The sequence below is a fragment of the Mytilus trossulus genome, chromosome 3, assembly GCF_036588685.1.
Source record: "Mytilus trossulus isolate FHL-02 chromosome 3, PNRI_Mtr1.1.1.hap1, whole genome shotgun sequence".
NCBI classification, from domain to species: Eukaryota; Metazoa; Mollusca; class Bivalvia; order Mytilida; family Mytilidae; genus Mytilus; species Mytilus trossulus.
The window spans coordinates 44,511,078-44,534,538 of record NC_086375.1 but is presented as its reverse complement, the minus strand read 5'-3'; the positions used below and the strand labels follow the sequence as shown (position 1 = coordinate 44,534,538).

Genomic DNA, 23,461 nt, shown 5'->3' with positions numbered 1-23,461 from the left:
AATCACATAAGCAACACGACGGGTGCCACATGTGGAGCAGGATCTGCTTACCCTTCCGGAGCACCTGAGATCACCCCTAGTTTTTGGAGGGGTTCGTGTTGTTTATTCTTTAGTTTTCTATGTTGTGTCATGTGTACTATTGTTTTTCTGTTTGTCTTTTTCATTTTTAGCCATGGCGTTGTCAGTTTGTTTTAGATTTATGAGTTTGACTGTCCCTTTAGTATCTTTCGTCCCTCTTTTATTTGGGAACAAAATTATATGGAGCCAAAACATGTTTATGACATATGATGAATATTACCTCAAATGAAAATTAACAAATAATTCATGTGTGAATTTTATACTTTTGTATAAGTGTTGCATATTATCACTTTCTACAAAATCGAAATGGTTGAACGTGAACCATATGTAACAGGTAGTTATATATGAACACAATCTATTGCTTTGACCAAGCAACGATGTGTTGTTATAATGATATTTGATCCCTGCTAGACCCGAGATTCAGCTTTACTGTTGCCACTTTATTGAAAAATAAATCAATATTCTAAAAAATCAACACACTGTTTATAATTTTGTACATGGGTTCGAATGCTGTTCTCAAAGTTGGTGAATTGTTAAAATATTGTTAGAATCCTGCATCTTTTGAATGATTCATTTTTTTCAAGTTTAAGTTTAACAAGGCAGTGCCTTATCTGAACGATAAATATCTAAATATTTTTCAAAAATCTATATTTTCTACTTACGGGTATCACAGGAATTTGATTAAGATTTTATTTTTATTTTGGATCATGACAACTGATTTATGTAAAATCTAATCTGACAACGTACGTCATCATGATCATACATAAAAACTACTCCAATGGAACAAAAGGATCGAAATGTTGATATCATTTGAATACATAGGTAGATGTATTGTCGTGATTTTGGTAAAACGTTTTGGAATTGTTGGTCCTCAATGCTCTTCAAGCTCGGACTTTATTTGGCCTTTTCAACTTTTTTTATATTCAAGCGTCACTGATGAGTCTTTTGTAGAAGAAACGCACACCTGGCGCAATTACAAAATTTCATTCCTGGTATCTATGACGAATTTAATTACACGCGTGAATGTTCTCATCATTCACACCTTATTAACAGAATGGGCTCATTACATGAAAATTTTTTCAACAGAGAATTACACTACGCAAGTTTTTGTAGTCACTATCACGGATCGTTTGGCCGATACGATATGTCAGTGGTGTCTCAACTCACTAGCAAAAATTTTCAGTGCTTTTTTTTTTTTTTTTTTTTTTGAAGTTTTACCATCTGTGATTTTACCGATTGAGTTTTATTCCCAATATGACATTTTGATTGACAGGATTTTTATTGACGAGTCTTGTATACACTTACACTGTCGATGCACCTACACTCGCTCAATTTAGAGTTCGTGCAATTCCCTCCGTATTTATCTATAATTTTTATTCGCGCTATCGATTTGTGAAATATAAACATCGGTCAACTATTGTTGTCTGAATTCATGCGACTGAAAGTGTTTCCTTGTTTCTATTCACAGGAGCTAAACACAACATCCCGTCAGCAATAGTTCTTCTATCGGACGAGAGTTTACTAGATGATCATACATATTTCTATTTCTAAGTCAAATTTCATTTGTGTTTTAAATATTCCACCATATCGACAAAGTGTTAAATCTTTTCCTGTGACAATATTCAAACTCAAGGTTTCTGCGTAACAAATAGTAAAACTTTTTGGAATGTCAGTATTGGCCACAAAAGAAGAAGTTGATTATTTTTTTTTTATGGATAACAATAATAACAAAACATGCAGTATAAAAAATTAAATAACAATTGCCTTGTTTTCTCTTGGTAACAACCTGCCATCCTGTCCAAAGGAAGACGAGCGAGTCAATAACGACAGCCATTTTATTCGGATTAATATTTTGATTGCTTTTAACGTTTGATTTTCCAGAAGCCTTTTTAAAATGTAACCATATGATAAGTCTTTGGTAGTCGTTTAGACAGTGAGGTCATCTGTATATTCCCTTCTTTGACTTTTTGGCAATCATAGCAAAGTTGCCTCATTGACAAAACGAATGTTCGTCTTGAATAAATTCAACTGAACCTTATCATTATTAGACACAAACTTTTCAAGTTGCGTTGTAAATTATATCAGTCTATTTCGTGTTATTTCCTAACCAACATTTAACCTACCAAGTTATTCGGTTAAAGGGGTTATTTCCACTACTTTTGCTTGTCTAATGTTATCTTTAGAATCTGAAAATTGACTTAGTGAAAGAAACCCAGATCCTCGGAGTGATATTGATCCACCAAATATTTCTGGTGCTGTCATGAATCCGGATCCGCGGAAGAATCCAGAGCCTTTAAGGAATCCCGACCCTTGCATGGCGGGCGCTGCTGATTCTCCAACATTGGAATCTATGCTCAATGAGATATTTCCATTCTGTATAAGGTTTGTTGGAATGTTTGGCTTATTTATTGTGGCCATTAGTGTCAAAAGTGCTGCTAATATAAACGATGCACCTAAAATATAAAATTTAAGAGATTATTTGTACGAAATTTTAATGCAAATCACAGCAACAGAAAGCACAAGCACGATGATTGCAAATATTGTTTTGCGTACTATCTTCGAACTCACTCTTTTAACATTAATGTAGTTTATTGGATACCTAAACTACATAAGTGTCCTTACACACAACGGTATATTGCTGGGTCTTCCAAATGCGCCACGAAACCTCTTTCTAAATTATTAACATCTATTTTATCAGCAATCAAAGACAGGCTTCAGTGTTATTTTGAAACTGCCTATTCCAGAGGTAGCGTGAATTTGATGTGGATACTTTTAAATTCAAAACATCTTTTGGAGTACATACACTCCACCTCTCTTTCATCTCGCAATAGTATTAAGCATTTGACTTTTCTACACTTTACACAAGAGTTGGTATTGCTTTGTTTCATAAAAAAGAATGGCCAACGTAGATACAAGTATCTTGTCTTAGGGAGGGATAAATCCGACTTTTTAAAGGATCAATCTGATTTAAAAAAAAAATCTCTGAAACTGACATTATAAAGATGCCTGATTTCATGATTGACAACATATTTGTTGCATTAGGAGGACGTGTTTTCCAACAGAAATGTCGGCATTCCAATGGGAACCAATTGTGCCCCTCTTCTTGCCGACTTGTTTCATCATTTCTATGAGACTGACTTCAAACAGGAACTTCTTAGAAAGAAAGATAAGAAGCTAGCAATATCCTTTAACTGTACTTTCCGCTATATAGATGATGTTCTTTCACTTAATAATTCAAAATTTGGTGACCATGTGGAACGCATCTATCCCATCGAACTAGAGATAAAGGATACAACAGATACAGTTAAGTCGACCTCATATCTTGACTTACATAAAAAAAAATGACAATGAGTGTCCGTTGAAAACAAAACTTTACGAAAAGAGATAAGGTCAGCTTTCCAATTGTAAACTTTCTATTTCTAAGTAGCAACATTTCACTAGCTCCTATATACAGGTTACATTTCTCCCAATTGAAACGATATTCCCGTGCTTGCATTTCCTATCATGATTTTCTTGATAGAGGGTTACTGCTCACAAGGAATCTATTAAACCAAGAGTTCCAAATGGTGCAGTTGAAATGAAATCATCCCTTCGTAAATTTTAATGACGCCAACACGAGCTGGTTGACCGTTATGGAATAACCGTTCCACAAATGATATCGGATATGTTCGTAACTACAACCCCCTTCCCTTTCATTAATGTGAGCTACCGAATTAGACTATTTACCGGATTTTTTATAACATGAGCAACACGACGGGTGCCACATGTTGAGAAGAATCTGCTTACCCTTCCGGAGCACTTGAGATCATCCCTAGTTTTGGTGTGGTTCGTGTTGCTTATTCTTTAGTTTTTCTATGTTGTGTCATGTGTACTATTGTTTGTCTGTTTGTCTGTTTGAGTTTGACTGTCCCTCTGGTATCTTTCGTCCCTCTTTGACACAAAAACACTTTTCTGCATATGTTCCAACATTTTCTACATAAAAAAATGTCTGTAACAAGTCAGGAATATGACAGTTACTTTCTATTCGTTTGATGAGTTTGAGCTTTTGATTTGCCATTTGATAAGGGACTTTTTGTTATGAATTTTTCTTGGAGTTCGGTTTTTTTTGTTATTTTATTTTTCGCTTCAATAACATAACGTACTAATTTTTGCTAATCTTTTGACTGAACTCCTTGTGTATTTTCTTTCTTAATGTTGTTTTCTACTCATTAGTATGTTCGTTTTGGTCAAACTGTTATGTATATTGTGTGGAGATGACATTTCAACTTCTGGTTTTGGGTATATTTTTAGATATTTGTAGAAATATTTAAAAGAACCATGTGTGAATTGCTACAACATTTGTACTTATATTACCTGAGATATAAAAACTGTGTTCATATGTACCACCATTATCAATTATTATACCTAATAGAAAACAAATATACAAAAAAATATATAGACGTTGTTTTCAGTACACATCAACACACACTCTATGGTTTCTAAATTTGTTTGGAGGGTTTATACAAGTTTTACGACACAAAAGTAAATTAATAAACGCCTATACTTTGAACTTCGGTGATTTCGGCTAAGATGAAATAAAAAGGAGGGGATGCATTGAATAATAGAAAATATGTGGGAAAATACTCAAAACAGTGGACACCAGGAAGATGACATGCTAAGTATCTTCTAACTATACATAATTTCACGATCAATTTATTTTTTAGTTCAAAAAGGGTAGAGTTCATTAAAAGTTGAAATAAAAAAAAGATTTCAATTCATTTATGCGAAAAGTTTGATTTGAGTTGGTTGGATATTATATTTATTAAAACATCTTTTAAAACCACATGTACATTTTGATAAATAGCCATAATTATAAATTGGTATGCATACCTGCTAATGGCGGTCCTATTAATCCACCTATACCAATGGCACAGAAATAAAGTCCTATGGCGGTGGGCAGATTGTCTAATCCTACCATTTCAAAACATATAGGGTTCGTCAGGGCACAGAAAGCACCACTGTATAATCCAAATATAAACGAATAAATACACTGACCGATATAATATCCGGAAAACAACGGAAATATTAAAGTGCTGGCACCGGTCAAACCAAGTGATCCAAAATACAACAATAAAACATCAAGTCCGCCGTCTCCGCTGGCAATGCCGACAAGTATCCGGTTCACTGTGCTACCAAGTCCTATCATGGCCATTAGAAAGGCGCCATCCTCATGTGTATAACCTTCAGTCACAGAGAAATTTGGTAAATGTAAAAGTACTAGACTATATGGAAGTCCTACAAATATAGCACCTAATAGTATAAACACAAATGATATATTTTTGAAAACTCCGAAATGAAGAAACCTTTTTAAAATACTACTTGCACCTGTATTCTGCTTATTTTGTTTTAAGAAATATTTATGCCATTCCTCAAGTCCAGATGGCTTCATCAAAGCACCGCATACAAAAAAGTTACTTGCAATTCCACCAAGGAGAAGGAAAGCTCCAAGTACAGTATAATGGTCGATCAGAGACTGGATCAACGGTCCACAGACAAACATTCCGGCACCAGCAAACGCCATACTTAACCCAACAGTCGCACTTCTGTATTTTTCAAATGCATATCCTAGAATCACTATCGACGTTGTAACAGTAAACGAAAAGCCAGTTCCTATAATTGATAAAAACAAAGTTGAGCATTTATGAAGAGTTTTCTCTAAGGCAATACGATGTCTCTTTTGATAGGAAGACATCTACCGTCAATTAAAAGGAAGACGGTCGGATGCATTAGCAACAGCTTTGCACAACATTGGACCCTCCATTTTTCTATATACTTTTTTGTGTTTTTGTGGGTTTTTCCTTAGTAAATATTCTTTCATATTTTAACTTGCCTTGATATCACTTATGTAATGTGTTAATGCTGGTACCCATACTACATTACAATAAAAGATAAAATTAAAACAATATATATCTAAAATTTTTCTTTATCGAAAATTAAAAACCGGCAGTGTCAGTCTGAGGAATATCTAAATTGTAATAATTTTATACATAGGCAGTTACTCTCAAAATTTAAACTTAGTGATCATTCCCTAGGCATTGAAATAGTCTTACGTAATGTTGTCATTTTAGCGGCGGTATTTTTAACAATGCCATAAAAGCGGGAGGTTTTGCTCGCTATTAAACAATGTTCAGCTCTGAGTCCATTTTTTTTTAAAGTCCGGTAAAAGTCAGGAATATGGTAGTTGTTAGCAAGTAGTCTTTTCTATATATGTTGTTTTTTTGGTTGTTTTTTTTGCAGTTCATTGTTTTTGTTAATCCGTTGTGTTTCTCTCGATTTTATTCAGTATCCCTGATTTGTTATCGCGTAATCGATTTATGAAAACCTAACAGCTGCATACTACTGTTGCCTTTATTCATTTCAGTTTCAATGAGTGTTATGGATTTCCAGAAAATTTGACTAGAGCACCACGAAGAAGACTGAAAAATAATACCTTCTTTTGTCACTTTGCGATATTTATAGCACTATTTAATCGACCCTTTCAACAACAAATGTGTTAAAATTGACAGCTATCAATCTGCCATTTAGAAGACGTCATTTATTACCTTTTCTAGTAACAATGATTCTGATAGATGGCTAATTCTGTATTTTACAGAAATAAGTGGTATGATTGCCAATGCAACAATTATACACCAAAGTTAAGACAAAGTGGATGAAAGTATTTATAGATAGGCAACCGTTGTTCAGTTTAATTCATCAATATGGAATTGGAATTGGATTGGAAAATTACAATTATTACGTATATTGCCAGTGTGATATCCCTCTTGTTTCCCTTTTATAATGCATAGAGAACTAAAATAAAGATCTTAACTGTTTTAATATTATGCCTTCAACGTATATAACATGCGATGAAAGATTGCTCTCAATGTATACACTGTACATGAGATGAAAGATTGCTCTCAATGTATACACTGTACATGAGCTTTCGTCTCAATGTTCGATATGACGTCCGATATAACCAAACACTTGAATAATGAATGTAAAATATTTCAATATTCGAAAAGGCGACCGAAATAACGAAGCACGTGTACAATAATTGTAATTTTTCTTCAATATTGACCAGTTCCTGTTTCATTCAAGTAGTTTTAAAAACACTAAAGCTTAAATGTAAATGCATGAGAAAACTTTAGCACCTAATAGACAATATTAAAAAAATCTTAATTGAAATGAAAAAAAAATATATGAAAAAAATATGCACTATTTGCTCTGTTAATCAAATATATATGCATACTGGGCAGATAAATAAATCCAAGCTATACCTGCAATGATGCCGTAGGTTACTAATAATACATTCAAATTTTTGGCAAAGAAACTGGCACCAAATCCAATGACGATTAAAGAACTACCAATCATTATGGAAACTCTGCAGCTTGTCAAATTGATAGCTATACTTGCAAGTGGCCCTGAAAATATATAATAAAACTGTGTCTGCTTTTTTAACAATATTTACAAATATGAGAAACCACAACACAAATTCGTTACAATATGTATTTTTCTCTTGTGTAATGTGTGGATATTACCGATCTGACAAGGCAATAGAAATAAGAAGATAAGGTATGAGTCCCAATGAGACAACTCTCCATCCAAGTCACAGTGTAAATGTAAAACGTAAACAATTATTGGTCAAAGTACGACCTTCAATACGGAGCATTGGCTCACATCGACAGTAAGTTTTAAAGGGCCCCAAAATAACAAGTGACAGTCTTGTTCATATCTTTTTCTTTTATGAATATATTGTATCATTGTCAAACATATTACATCTCCCAATTTTCATACTAATAACTTAGTCCTAAATGCATTTCTATAAACATGTAAATCAAAATAAATCCCCTTCATTAAAAATGAACAAATATAAGACTACGGTCCGTGTTGGAATTAACGAAATTGAACGTACACTAGATTAACAGTTGTGGGCAACCAAACCAACAAAAAAAATTAGTTGACAAATATCTTCTTAATATAAACTGCATAACAGCTTTTAAAAGAGGAAAATGGAAAATATATTAATTTTGTGTATCAAATTGAATACTAGTAAAGGGAGATATGGTTTATATATACGTCAGCCAAGACCGCCTTAGAAGTGATATCATTGAAAATGAATCTTTTGAAATATCTTTACAAAGGAATTGTGAAAACGATGAGTTCCTCATTTTGCATACGAAACGGATGAACTTTATACTTTCTTATTAAAAGTATTTGCATACTTATGTTTAGAACTCATAACATAGTCATTTTGTGATTTTATCGATTGAAATGTTATATAATAGTAATCACCTTTTGTCGAACATTTTAAGTTTATCTTCTGTTTTTTGTCATATATTTTAAAACCTTAAAACCTTGAACTCGTTTATTTAAGACGTGAAATGATCAATATTTACATTGGTAGATTTAACAGTGGAAAGGGATAATATTTCACCCCATCAGCAATTGAATTCGCTGAAAAAAGTTTAATTGTAAATTTTGAAAGAAAATAAACCATTCATTGTAAGAATTCTTGATAATATAAAGGAGATATTTAGTAGTTATTTGATTTCAATTAGATGTTCAAATGCGAAAAATAGTACTGCTTTTTGTCAACTATCTATGCGCACAAAGTACATTACATAGAGTAGGAATACAATTTTTGAAGTAAAATATATTCGTACCAAGTAGGCATAGTATATTTGCAAAAAGAGATCCTATTAAAGCTGTTTTTGCCACATCTTCTTTGAAATAATCTAGGAGACCGACGTGAATTATTCCTGAAGCATAAGTCATGGCTCCATTTAGAAACTGTGCTCCAATAGCTCCGATTAAACACAACCAAGCGTGCCCCTCATCAACATCTCTCATTGTGTGGCACCTAAAATGAAAGAGGATAAAGATAAGGTTAAAAAAAGACAGTACACCACAACTCTAGCTCTTCCAACATGAGCAAACAATTACAGACTGCAAAAGAGCATTTGATGGAGGATCTTGATGGGAAGAACTTCATCTCTTATGGCATTTTGTATGCCATTTTATTCTATTATTCACACTTTTTGCCCACTGGTTTTCTCCTTGGATTGTTTTCTTTTTTTTCTTTTTTTTCTGTCCGAGTCCTATATTGCTGTCAATTCAGTTATGGATGTTTCTTATTGTTGAAGGCAATACAGGGACCTTTATTGTGTATATCTCTTGTTCATAGTTATCTTTATATTGACATTCATACCAATTATCTTTATTTCTATATGAATGTGGGGAGAAATGCATTTTTGTCAACTTGCGTTTGAGGACTGACGAGTTAGTAACATATGTATAGGCATCATTGTTTTTATTACAGAACATTTTTAAATATGTAGTGGGTTTTAAGAGTAAAGCGTTGCAAGCAACGGCTATGCCAGTTGGAGTAGCCGTTTGTTGTCTAGGTTGATATTTTTTCACAAGTGGCAAGCGTCAGACTTATAGATAGGACAATCCAGGTTGTTGTCAGACAGTTAATACGTGTTTCTCGTTTCTCGTTTTTATATAGATTAGACCGTTAGTTTTCCCGTTTTGGGTTTACACTAACTGTGACGCAACGTCAGATATTGCTACCATTTAGTGTAACATAAAAATGACGTTAAATTGGAAACACGCTTTATCTAATTCTTGCTGCTTTCCTTTCTGGTTAAATGCAAATTAGACTGACTCACAAGTATAAATGCCGTGAGAATCCAATCCAATATGATTTTATAATTAACATAGGATATTCAATTTTACTGTTAGTAATTAAGTGTTTTTGGAGGAATATTGCTGCATTATATATTCAACCCGAGTATGATTTTATACAAGCAGTGACATAAAATAGCTTATACTTATGATACTGAAGTTTTCTTACTTTTTGACAGTCTGATAGATATGTAGTTTTTTAATGTGTGCATCATTTCGTTTTGTTGAAAGCAGGACATTTATATTTAGTGAACATATACTTTAATTTTATCGAGATTGAGTACTTAACTATGTGGCTCTTGTAAATATTTAGAAAATTCATTTAATTTTTTTAAAAAACTTTTTAAATTCGAACACAAAACATTATACTAAACGGAATAGGCAGATCCATGGGGGATGGGATATGTTTGATTATAAAGGAAATAACTAAAGCATGACTGGAACCTCCGCCTTGTAGCAGTCAGTGGGTCCCCTTACAAAAAGTTCTGGATCCGTAATTGAACGGGGAGTACATCCTTAAAATTAAGTATCTATCAACTGTCTGGCCACTTTGGTAATCAAATTCATTGTGATTAAGGTATTGGATCTTTTGTAATAGAAGTATTCAATACAATTAATATGTGATAATTAAAAAAAAATAAAAATGGGTTTATAATTTCGACCCCCTTTCCCCTTTTTATGTCTCTTATTCTTGTTTCCATAATTTGGTTTACTTACGTTAGGTTACAAATGTTTATCTTCCACTATGGTATACAACAGAAGGTCTAGATGCAACCACAAATTCACTCATATATGATAAATTGGTGTGCTATCGACTGATATGTACAATATTTAAATGACTCATGATCTTAGTAGTGATCTGTCAAAATTTAATCAACTCAATTAGTGTCCAATAGCTTCTTTTATTCTGTCATAATTTATGGTTAATTAATTAGATGCGTGTTCAAAGTTTGTGTTCAATCATATAGAGGTGGTTTTAAATTGATGTGTATTTCGTATGAAGAATACCGCAAGCTAAGTTATAAACTGTAATCCATGTGACTCAAACGAAAGAGGTGATGAGTGTCATTTGATTATAGGTTGTAACTTTGCTAGTTCTTAATAAAGTTTTTACTGCATTATTGTAAAAAAAATAATTCAAGTACTTTATGCATAATTTGCACTTTATTTGTTATGCTCATCAAGTGATATTATCGTGTGAGTTTGTTGACTTGTATAAGAATAACTCGCAAGATTTATCATGTTTATTATATATTTTTGAAAGTCGTCCCTCCCGTATAATTTAAATTGTCACATATGCACAATTTAATAAATGTACTGCTTATGTGGCGAAAATGAACTGCTTTCATATTTGTTTATATACATCATTATTGCTGTAGTATAATTATATGCTAAGTTTCTGTAATATATGTTTAAGAGAATATTCGATTAACTATCAGATAACTGAAAATTCAATTTAAATGCCACCCCGACCTTTATTATATAATTTGAGCGACTAGCTTTAAATCGCAGTGATCTAGTACTACCAATACATGCATTTTTTCAAAAAATAGATAAACCTAGTAATATATAAACATAGATTAGACCGTTGGTTTCCCGTTTGAATGGTTTTATACTAGTATTTTTTGGGGCCCTTTACAGCTTGCTGTTCGGTGTGAGCCAATGCTACGTGTTGAAGGCCGTACCTTGACCGATAATGGTTTACTTTTATAAATTATTACTTGGATGGAGAGTTGTCTCATTGGCACTCATACCACATCTTCCTATATCTATTATAGTTTATTTTTTGTTATCATTTGTGAGTGATCATACAAAAAGACAATGGTTCATAAAACGTGTCTTTGTTGATACTGCTTTTCTTAAAATACAGTCTTTATGTTTTTACCTCGCTGTTATATGAATAGTTATATGCTTTGAGAAAGCTTGAATGATATTTTTTTACGACAGAAAGATAATATTCTTGCCAAATCATAGCAGGTAATGACATTACATGTATGCATGCTTTGTTGCTGTTATCATTACCACTTACTACCGTAGATATGATTTATTTTTAACTCCAAACAGCACATCAAGGTTAGCTAACTTATGATCAAGAAAAAAACGTTCCACATGTTCATCCGCTAAGGTTAAATATCGTCCTTGACATAAGCAGCGTGTTTTGCTTTTCATATGTTACCGCTTTTGACCCATCCTACATGTATTATTGATTCATTTAGTGTATTTGACCAGTAATTGTCTCATTTATAACTGAAGTTCAAAATGTCAAGGCAGTACATCAGAGTGTATATTCACGAACAAATAAATTTATAATCAATTGAAATGAAAAACGCTTTAATATAGAAATGAGGAGGTGTGGTATGATTGCCAATGAGACAACTATCCACCAAAGTTCAGAGACAGTGTACTGACAACCTACATATGTGAAAAACTGAGGCGGATATCAAATGTTATTAATATATTTTAGGCTTACAATTTATTAAAAAGTAAGATAATATTTTTACAAATCGATAAGTAATAAAGATTGAAACGGTGCATAGATTCAAAGCGAAAGAGTAAGCCAATCAAAACATTGAAACACTTTGTTCAATACAGAGAAAACAATAAACACAGACTTTAACTAAAACAATCAAAAACCATGTAAACAAAATAAATGTTAAACGACTAAACACTTCAAACGTTTTCTATAAAATTAAAAGTTTACGGTAATTAGTGTTTTTATAACGTCATTTAAAATAATTTTAACTACAGAAACACCTGAAGAAAGAGAGAGAGAAGAAATACATATTGTTATTAGAGAAGACAAGATTAATCATTACATACCTTACAACATATAATATGTTAGTTTGCAAAACACAACCACAGTGCAACACATCATCAATTATAAAGAATGCGTTCGGTAAATCGAATATATTGGCCTTGTCTGAACGAATGTACCTATTATCACCAATAAATTCAATAATATACTAAACAAACGGAAAATATTTACCTTATAATGGTGTTGACCTTGTGACACCGGAAGAACACCTGCTACCTTCTAATATGTAATATCTTTCTATATTCATTGTAAAGGAAAATAGTTTTCATTAGGTACCGTAGCTATGGTAGCTCTTGATTTGAAAATGTTTCGTTAAGATGGACCAGGTCTCTGGATGAGCTATTTATATTGGGATTTTTTCAGATAGATCTTTACCGTACGATTCAATTGATGGTGGATGTTGATAAAAGATCAATATGCTATCTATCAAAGAAATATAATAGCATTTGTCTCTGACGATATGCTTAATTGAATTATGGTATGAATGTGTGATCTCGAATGAATGTTCCTTTCTCATTGTTTCGTTATATTCATATACTTATAAGACTATTTGGTTGATAATAAGCCAATAAGACATCTACCCCCTCCCTCCAGCTAAAAAAAAAGACCCAAAAGACTAAGATCGGAACAACAATATGGCACTACTGCATGGATCTTTACCGATCAACCCAACCTTACGTTTAACGGGATATTCATTTGTTTGATAAAATTAGAAAACGTAAGACAAAACATGACAAGTAGCTTCCAACGACAATTACTAACGCGCACCTTACTTGAGGTATACAATGTTGAAGGGTTAAACATGATCGTTAACGATCAATCCAACCTAACCTGGGACAGTATATTCATTTGTTTGATAAAATTAGAAAACGAAAGACAAAACATGACAAGTAGCTTCCAACGACAATTACTAACGCGCACCTTACTTGAGGTATACAATGTTGAAGGGTTAAACATGATCGTTAACGATCAATCCAACCTAACCTGGGACAGTATATTCATTTGTTTGATAAAATTAGAAAACGAAAGACAAACATGACAAGTAGCTTCCAACGACAATATCTAACGGGTACCTTACTCGAGATATACACAATGTTGCAGCGTTAAACATGATCAGCAACCTAACCTAACCTGGGACAGCATATTCATTATTTTGGCTACAATTAGAAAACGAAAGACAAACATGACAAGTAGCATTCAACGACAATTAGTAACGAGATTCTTACTTGAGATATGAAAAAAAGTATTCAGGTGTTAAAAAGATTGTTAGTGGTCAGCCCATATTTATTGTTGACTAATTACATGACTTATTTAGAACAATGTCTTTATCAACCTTATCTGACTTTCTTTACGGAACACAAATTGTGGATCTTAAAGTTTTAAAATTTTATTTTAACCTTTGTTAACATTTAAATATATTCTTACCTTAAAGAAGACAGTCCTCTATTTAGACGTCATTCTGTAATACCTTCGTAGCCAAGTTTTAAATCATTTAATCTATAAAATGACTTCAAAACATAAAGGTTGATCAACTTTGAGTTAACAGAATAATAGATCACCGGTTAAAGGTTACATACAAATCCATTAACAAAGAAGTATAGGGACTAATTCCGAGGCATCAGCATCACTCACATTGGCATTGTAAAAATTTTAAAGTTTCCAAATCCAACTGGAATTTGGAAATAAAAGAGTTTATACTACATATTTACTTAGCATATTTCTTCAAAAATTCAACACGTTTCCATAAAAAAATGATTTTGTTCAAGGATTTATGATTTTCCTGTTAAAGGCATTTTGATATACAAATTAACACATTGAACATGTTTTTGTTAAATTGTGGATATATACAAGTGGGAAAAGTGGAATGTGTCAAAGAGACAACAATCCGACCAAAAACCATTTAGATGTACGTCACTGAACAAAAATAAATCAATTTGAATCCGAAAAACAAGATAACGCTTTACAACCAAAATAGTTTTGGTTTTGATTAAGAATGTCCTTCTCTTTTATTTAATTATGAAAAATATCAGTACGCACAATTTGCCAAAATTATACAAAACTGCTTTCTTCAGGCGTGATGAATTATGTTATCTGTAATAAAATAACTTAAAGCCATAAAATTGGTAAAAAACACATAGAACACACTTAAATTACAGTAACTTAAAGTCAAAAATGAAATTAATTTCAAAATGGTTGTTTTAAATACTAGTAAATTAAGGAAAATTGACCCTACCTCTTTGATTCAAGCAATTATTGATTAAAAAGATGACCTTTGAAATGATATCCGTCCTTCATTTGTCGACCACACATGAAATGTATATGGACATTATTTTCTATATTTGAAATATAATTGTCTAATTTCTTATTTCGCTTTAACCTTAAAAAGAGGAACCGTTTTACCTTAACAGCATGAGTAATTTTCCTCTGCACGTCACATTGAAGGAAACAAATATATTACTCATCACCCTCTTAAATTGTCACGAGTGTTGAATTACATCCACTCATCATGATACATTTACAGTAACACACATCGTAGTAGTTTTTTTACATCTTTATATACAATTTAAGATATGCAGATCATCAATGTTAAAATTAAGACATTAAAGTTTGTGCATCGTTTAGCGTGAATGTCACGCTTTCTGTATGTTTTTGGAACCCTAGCAACAACTTTCCGACTCTGAGTGATCTGTAAGATTCCTGTTGTATTGAAAACAGCTGCTCCGTTCAACACACCAGTGGTTGTTTAAGTTAACTGTCCCTCAACTCGACCAATCTATTTTGCACTGTCGACCTATTATTGTTTTTTTTTTTTTTATTTATAATCGTCCTGAATATCCTCGAAAACTTGCAACTGGATGTTGAGAAAGTTACAATCAACACATGTACATAATTATTTCTATGAACACCAGGTAATTTATTCTTAAAGCATCCATTAACACATGAACCCGTTTATTCGATTTATTGATTGATTAATTGGTGTTTAGTATTTTGTTTACGGTTCCCAGATATATTCTTTATGATGGTACAATTTGTATTCTTGTCTTTCATTTTACTAATGTGCTTGGTCTATATGCCATTGTTGTGTTCCGTTCTTTTGTTATGTTTTATAGTGATTAGAATTATAACACAATGTGAACGGCTTAATCCTAATTTTTAAGATTTTGTATCTCTTATGTCTGTTTTTCTACACACATCATGTCTTACAAGTGAGAGGTTTAGCTAGCTATAGAACCAGGTTTAATTCACAATTTTCAACATAAGAAAATGCCGATACCAAGTCAGGAATATAATAGTTATTATCCGTTCGCTTGATGTCTTAATTTGAGCTTTTGATTTTGCCATATGATTAAGTAATTTCCGTTTTGAATTTTCCTTGGCGTTCGGTATTTTGTCGATTTTATTTTACTTTTTGTTATCAATGTTTGCATCTACAGATATGTCGAAGTACCAGATTTGTCTTCTTACTTAGCCGAAATTGTATTTCTATGCATTGTTTTAGGCAAAAGGCATGCATGCGCCTGAAAAGAAATAGTAGAAACTCTTTAGAAGTAATGTTGTACTAAGACATATTAGTAATTCAATGCATTTTTTTTTAGAGATTGTCTATATCTGACTATAACTATCGTCTTTGAGAATCTTAAACATTGTCTATTAAATGGCATTTTAAAAAAAAGTGGTGGATTGAACCTGGTTATATGGCTAGCCAAACCTCGCGCTTTAATGATAATTTAAATTATAAAATTTGTAAGGGTTCTGCGGAACCCAGTTTCTCGCCTACTTTTACTGTAAATCGCAGGCTCATCAAAAATGAGGAAAAAAAGCAATAAAAATATTCCTCTTGATACTATCTTTTGATTATAAGAAGCTTCTCTCCAAGTTTGGTAAAAATCTAGGATAGTTAATGAATCTAATAAATGTTTTGAAAACTTTAACTGCAGACTGTATTTAATGTTAACTGGAAGTCCATTTAAAAGTAAAATACAGAAAAAATGAAGTTATCTTTTTACAAAATTTACTTCTGGATACTATCTTATGATCATAAATAAGCTTCTGTCCAAGTATGGTACAAACCCAGGATAGTTCAAGAAAGTTATTAAAATTTTAAAAACTTTAACCACAGAGTGAATGTAATGTTTCCCCGCAGAAAAACTAAGTCCATTTAAAAGTAAAATACGGAAAAAAGAGATTTATTTTTTTACAAAACTTCCTTCTGGATACTGTCTTATGATCATAAACAAGCTTCTGTCCAAGTTTGGTACAAACCCAGGATAGTTTAAGAAAGTTATTAAAATTTAAAAAACTTTAATCACAGAGTGAATGTTATGTTTCCCCGCAGAAAAAAACTAAGTCCATTTATAAGTAAAATACGGAAAAAATGGAATTTTATTTTTACAAAATTTACTTCTGGATACTATGTTTTGACCATAAACAAGCTTCTGTCCAAGTTTGGTAGAAATCCAGTATAGTTTAAGAAAGTTATTAAAATTTCAAAAACCACAGAGTGAATATTTGTTGACGCCGCCGACGACACCGACGACGACGGAAAGTAGGATCGCTTAGTCTCTCTTTTTCGACTAAAGTCGAAAGGCTCGACAAAAATGACAACATTACGTGACAGGAATTCAGTACAAATAAACGCAAGAAAATTCAGGACAGGGAAATACAAACATTAACAATACAGTAGTACATTTCGACATGCTAACCAAAAACACGTAAAACAACCTAGCACAGCACACAAAAACAGCACAACAGAACCACGAACTGTCCGTCACACAAACACTTGTTGTGTGTTTGTTAATTCAGCATTGAATAAAGGCATAGGGTTGAAATATCATGAGTTTCTTTAATATTCATCTTTCCTTTAACATAAAAGGAAATGTGGTATAAGTTCCAATAATTTAAATATCCCCAATAATATGACGTATATATTCCAATAATCAAGCAACTAAACATATAGGTCACATTACGGTCTTCATGTATGACAATGTTTATTGTAACACATTTATCCCCAGCTCAGTAGTCAGAACTTTTGTTTTGATTGGAAATTTCATTGCTATGTTTTTCTTTAAATGTACTGTTAATGAAAAGTTGAATTATTATGAATAGTACTAAGTTTTTTCCTCAAGGAATAGATTGCTTTTCCGTAATTGGTACAAATGCTCTTCAAATTCGTTATTAACTTGGCCTTCTAACTGTTTTGATTCAATCGCTACTGATGAGAGGGTCTGATGTATCAGAAACAGTATAAAATGTTGCGGCAAAGACTATGCACACACACCCGTGGTAGACATTGTAATGTAAATATAGATAATCTTAAAATAACACATTCGGCTTTAGCAGTTCCCATGGTTCTGCCATTTGAAATGTTTAGAAAAAAACTTTTAGCAAAGTATGTATGCAAAATGAGGTATCCATGAAACTGTTTCTGTATCATCCAAATTAATTATTGATAGAGAATATCAAATAATACCAGAGATATATAGTAGTAAGACAGCTAGGGGAAGCAGCAGAGCGTTCATCTTGCTGGTTATGGCATCGCCGAGATGATCTGAGCTGGAAGCCGAGTGCTGATGAGTAGAGGTTTGGCCACCTCTACTGACCCGCCAACCGGAGGATGTAATGGTACAGGGTCGAAACATCTGGTGAAGGTTGGAACCATCTGAAGACATCAAAGCACCCGGCAGAGAGCGACAGGGATTCAAATATGAAGAAAGATGAGCAGTCAAGAGAATATGACAGCAGAAAAGCAGAATACCACCATCTGTAAGTAATAATCGTATAATAATACAAAGCAGAACAGTTTAGAAATTGCACAGTAAACGTAACATGTAATTACTTCTAAAAAAAACCCATAAAAAATCGTTTTAAACATACAAAAAAATGTAGCAGAAATTGTTACAGAAGAAAATAATTATAAACAAATCGAGAGATGGAATAAATGTAACAATCCAAACAGCTAAACAAAAGTTCACCAAAAAGACAAAACAAATGAAATCCGATGTATTTGGTTTACAAAGAAAAGTTAACAGACCGAAAGATTTTAAACTAGATATGAACGACAGGTACTATAAGGGTAGACAATTTTAATGGCTTAGAATAACTTAAAGTATGCATGCATATGATTTATGTATAATATTAAAATATTGAAATAATGTTACAGAGAGGTGGGAGCAAATTCCTCTAAATGTATATACAGCAGGGCTATGTTTAAAAAAGAGAGACTGAATACATAAGGGACATTTAAACTCGAAAGATGGACCTTACACGCATTGACAAAAACTAAAGACGAATACTAAGAAAACTTAAAGTAACACGAACCCCAATAGAAAATAGAGATGAAATCATGTACTCCGGCTGGGAAAACAGACTCTGCTTCACAAGTGACAACAGTATTGTTAATTAGAAATTAAAGTAAATCCGCAGCATTTAATGTAATAGGAGGTTGCAATACCCTAAAGAAAAAGTTACGAATACTCAACAATGGCATTTTGTAAAATATTTTGCCGCCACCTTTCTGAAAAATGGTTCGGTAATTCTTTAAACGTGATAATATGGGCTTTTAGATTCGCATTAGAATTTTTCTGTGCAAGTTTAATTAAAACACAAAATTTAAATCAACAAATTTCAGGCAATCGTGATTCTCATTGGAACCAACTGTGCTCCTCTTCCTGTCGACTTGTTCTTTCATTTATATGAGGCTGACTTCAGTCGAGATATTCTAAGAAATAAAGCAAGGAAGTACTCTTTAACCTTACTTTCCGATACATTAATGATGTTCTTTCACTGAATAGTTCAAAATTTGGCCACAACTTTGAACGCATCTATCATATCCAACTTATACATTTACAGTAAAGTATGCGTCATATCTTAACTTACATCTTTAACTTGAAAATGAGGGTCAATCGAAAAAATGACGACATAAGAGATGATTTTAGCTTTCCATGTAGCCAGATTCAAGCAGTGCATGTATACGGAGTATATACTAGTATCTCCGATCTGATACGAAACTCCAGGACTTATATTTCCTAAAATTATATTAATGGTAGAGACTTGCTGTTCACAATGAAGATTTTTATACATGAGTTCCAAGTGAACTTGACATCATCCCTTAGTAAATTTTAAAGACGCCATCACGAGTAGGTTGGCCGATATGGTATATCCGCGTAACGGATGAGTCTTTTGTAGACGAAACGCGCGTCTGGCGTAAATATAAATTTGTAATACTGGTATCTTTGATGAATTTATTCACAAATGATAGCGGTAAAATTCTTGTACCTGATTGTATTTGAATAAACGTTTCAAAAGGATTTAAAAACAATGATTCTCTATGTAGCTCTTCGCAATGAGTATGAGCTTCATGCCTTGCTGTACATTGTTTCATTAGAAGAAGTTGTTTAAAACACACGAGGTTATAAGTACTTTTTATCTTTCTTTTTTATGGATAATAATTATCGAGGAAGCTTCCTCAGTTGCCTAAACGGAAACTACACCACTACGTAATTACGTTGTCCTGCAGTCTGTGAGTCCAAAATAATTTGCATCCGGATTATTATTTGGGTATCCCTTGCTTGAATGGAATGAAAAGTATACAGTTGGAAGACGAAAGGAGGGAGTAGTCTTTTAATTTCTATGTCAATAAGTTAAAAGTCATATTCAATTTACGGATGCTAACTTGATTTTCTTTGATTGAAAAGAATGAAACTAAATACCATATATATGACAATGGGTGAAGGTCTGTTTCATGGTTACTCACAAATAGAAAATAAAATGGTCGGGTGGTTCCTTGAGATTACCTTGATTAATTGAATAAAAGTTGTAAAAGATGTACAAATCTTATTGTATGAATTACATGCGTATTGAACTGGCTTCGGTAACGTGTTTCGTAAGATACGCTGGTAAAAAGTAAAATCACAAAAATACTGAACTTAGAGGAAAATCAATTCCGAAAATCCATAATCACATGGCAAAATCAAATAACAAAACGCCTCAAAAACGAATGGACAATAACTGTTATATTCCTGACTTTGTACAGGCATTTTCAAATGTAGAAAATGGTGGATTAAACCTGGTTCTATAGCGCCAACCCTCTCACTTTAATGACAGTCTCATCAAATTGGTAAACGAAGGCAAAACATACAAACAGTGGGAGAGCCTTGGAAAGAAAAGAAAAAAACATAAATCGTATGATCGGTTCAGCATTTTTTAGATTTATCACTGGAAGAAAGACAACTCGGATTTCTCTGTTATACAAAATCGTGTCGCTTCTAAAAAGTGACGCTCGAATCAAAAGAATAAAACGACCAAATAAAGTACAAAGTCGATTTTGATATAAATCATATTTTGAACAGCGTTAAACTACTGTTGTCTTCATTGAGAATTGTAACAAACGTTTAGAGTAAATGCTCATACACGAATCACTGCTGATTCTATGAATGTGTAACTACTGTTTTTAATGTCGTCAATGTAGAATTTGAGTGTGAATTCACATTACTATAAGATGTGTCACGGTACTTTTCTATCCCAATTGCATGTATTTGTTTTTGACATTATATCTGTTATTCTCATCGGATTTTGTCTAATGCTCTGTCCGTTTCTGTGTGTGTTACATTTTAATGTTGTGTCGTTGTTCTCCTCTTATATTTAATGCGTTTCCCTCAGTTTTAGTTTGTTACCCCAATTTTGTTTTTTGTCCATAGATTTACGAGTTTTGAATAGTGATATACTACTGTTGCCTTTATTTAGACAATGGTTCACGAAATGGAGCAACGACATAACAAGAAGTTCATAACTTGAAACTTATCTTGTAAAGAGACATGTTTGGACGTGCACATCATTGGGAGGAGTTTTCCCTGACGCCTTTCTGTGTGCAAAGCGGAAAAAAACCGTGAATCGATAAATTGATTCACAAAAAATATAAATCAGTTTAAGAATCAGGAGTTCATTTCACAAAAATACCGACGACTAATATTAATCGTAAGTCATGAAAAATTCAGAATACGACCAGCCTAAGCCCTTATTTTTTGTGTGAAATCGACTTCAGATAACTATCTTTACGTTTTAATTGTATTGTATTATTGTAAATTGAAAGCTAGCTAGGACGGATCTGTGGACTTGCATTCTTACAAAAGATAGGAAGCTACATTCGGGACATTTAAAGTTATAAATAATTGCAGCATGGTGTCATTTTGATATTATAAGCACGTATCAATTTTCATATCCTACATACAACCAACTTGAAGCTTGAGGCTTTAAAAGAAAACATTTGAAACACATTAAAACATCTTAGTTTTACACTAGTAATTTGAGGGCTCTTTATAGCTTTTTATTCGGTGCGAGCCAAGGCTCCGTGTAGAAGACCGTACATTGACCTATAATGGTTTACGTTTATAAATTGTTATTTGGATCGAGAGTTGTCTCATTTGCACTCACACCACATCTTCCTATATCTAGGTAATGATATCTGACAGAAACATATATAAATGTTTTTTTGTTTAAAGGGTAAGATGGTTTGATAGAGTTCTACACAGATATAACAGGTATATTTAAACGACTAAAGACCATTTAAAAAGTTATACCCTCGAGGTTATACCTCACCTGTAAGTGTTATTATTTTTGTTTTGGTGGGAAGTCTATATTTGTTTAATGTTACCCTGAGTTAACAGGGTTGAGAAAAATTGTCTATAGACTCATTAAATTGTTCCTCTCCACGGAAATCTTTAGTAAAAGGCGAAAGATTTATTCGTGGTTTGAAGAGAAACCAGAGTAACATCGATGAGGAAATATTCAGTTTATATATCAATAATATAAATTCTTGGCAATGGTATTGAAATGAAACTAAACAAGAAGAACTTGTTGCAAATACTTGCTTCTTTTGATATAATTTTCATTCTTGAATAAACAAATTGATTAATTTCAAGTATGTAAATAGAAATATTCTGCTAACTTAACTGTATAATTTATTTGTTTAAAGTAAAATTAAAAATGTTTTCATCCCGTCCAATATCCAAATAAAAGGGAGGTTATCGTTACTAATCTTCAATAACATAAGTTCATACTCTCGATTATACTAAGTCGTCGAAATTTAACACTTATCGGCATACCTAGGGACGGATACATAATGCTAAAAGGGTGTCTATTCTAAATAGTTGAAGATATTATTTCGGTTTACTTAATTTGTTACAGTAACTGTAGGCATATTTGTTGTCAATTAATCGCGATTCCGTAAAATGAAAGAAAAACAGCATAAAACGCCAGAAATGAATCAAAAATATTATACAAAGTCTTAGACTACGAACTGCTTACGCTTCTCTATATTGAACAGATATTAAATGTATGGAGGAGCGACACTGGCTGCAGCATTTGACTGAATAGATTTTGATTGAAACTCTCTGTACAGCTGTCCTTATGTTACACCATGGTTTATATATAATGTGTTAACGTCATTGTCATTCCATCATTAAAGATCATAGATATCCAAAATTACATACACAACACATTCTTCAATATACTACCACGAGATTGGTGCAGTCATGTTTGTTTACAGTTTTCGGATTACCTCTATCAATCACTATTGCTCAATCATTAAGAATCGAATAAAGTAAGAAAGGTTCCGAATAAATTTGGCGGGAAGAGGCTCGCGAAGGTAAAAAAGAAATATCCATATAGCAAATTCCGTGGCATAGTGGGGGAATTTGAGACATATTGAAATTAGAATGACCGGCAGAAATGAAAAACAGGCAAATTCGTTTGAAATATTGATAACAATTTTAGAATATGCGAAATAAAACAAAAGTAGACATAGGAAGACGTGGTGTGAGTGCCAATGAGACAACTCTCCATCCAAATAACAATTTAAAAAGTAAA

The 23,461-nt window shown here is 32.6% G+C and overlaps 1 protein-coding gene and 1 non-coding gene across 6 annotated transcripts; both read right to left on the bottom strand.

Annotated features, from left to right (window-relative positions):
- Nucleotides 1–1,726: 1,726 nt before the first annotated feature.
- Nucleotides 1,727–15,069, bottom strand: LOC134711578 (monocarboxylate transporter 12-like). 5 transcript variants are annotated; one of them, XM_063572259.1, is made up of 6 exons: nucleotides 12,604–12,712; nucleotides 8,760–8,956; nucleotides 7,374–7,517; nucleotides 4,948–5,727; nucleotides 4,432–4,482; nucleotides 1,729–2,531 (listed from the first exon to the last, which is right to left on the bottom strand). In XM_063572259.1, exons 2-6 carry the CDS (start codon nucleotides 8,944–8,946, stop codon nucleotides 2,206–2,208), a joined length of 1,488 nt encoding a protein of 495 aa, XP_063428329.1. In that variant the 5' UTR covers nucleotides 8,947–8,956; nucleotides 12,604–12,712; the 3' UTR covers nucleotides 1,729–2,205. The 5 variants fall into 5 exon arrangements, with proteins under 5 accessions (XP_063428326.1, XP_063428329.1, XP_063428325.1 ...); XM_063572255.1 differs by lacking the exon at nucleotides 12,604–12,712 and adding an exon at nucleotides 14,999–15,069 and having other exon boundaries at nucleotides 1,730–2,531; XM_063572258.1 differs by lacking the exon at nucleotides 12,604–12,712 and adding an exon at nucleotides 14,024–14,201 and having other exon boundaries at nucleotides 1,731–2,531.
- Nucleotides 15,070–22,244: 7,175 nt separating this feature from the next.
- LOC134712907 (U5 spliceosomal RNA) lies at nucleotides 22,245–22,364 on the bottom strand. Its single transcript, XR_010106337.1, has one exon. It is a non-coding gene; the product is annotated as a U5 spliceosomal RNA (small nuclear RNA).
- Between the last annotated feature and the right edge of the window lie 1,097 nt (nucleotides 22,365–23,461).

Bases quoted from the DNA above. Each gene is read 5' to 3' on its own strand.
- LOC134711578 (XM_063572255.1), bottom strand. From the start codon at position 15,060: ATGAGTAATATATTTGTTTCCTTCAATGTGACGTGCAGAGGAAAATTA. The intron at 5,728-7,373 runs GTATAGCTTGGA...TATCAATTATAG, and splicing joins AACCTACGGCATCATTGCAG to GAACTGGCTTTTCGTTTACT. The intron at 2,532-4,431 runs GTAATATAAGTA...TTTATATTTTAG, and splicing joins ACACAGTTTTTATATCTCAG to GTGCATCGTTTATATTAGCA.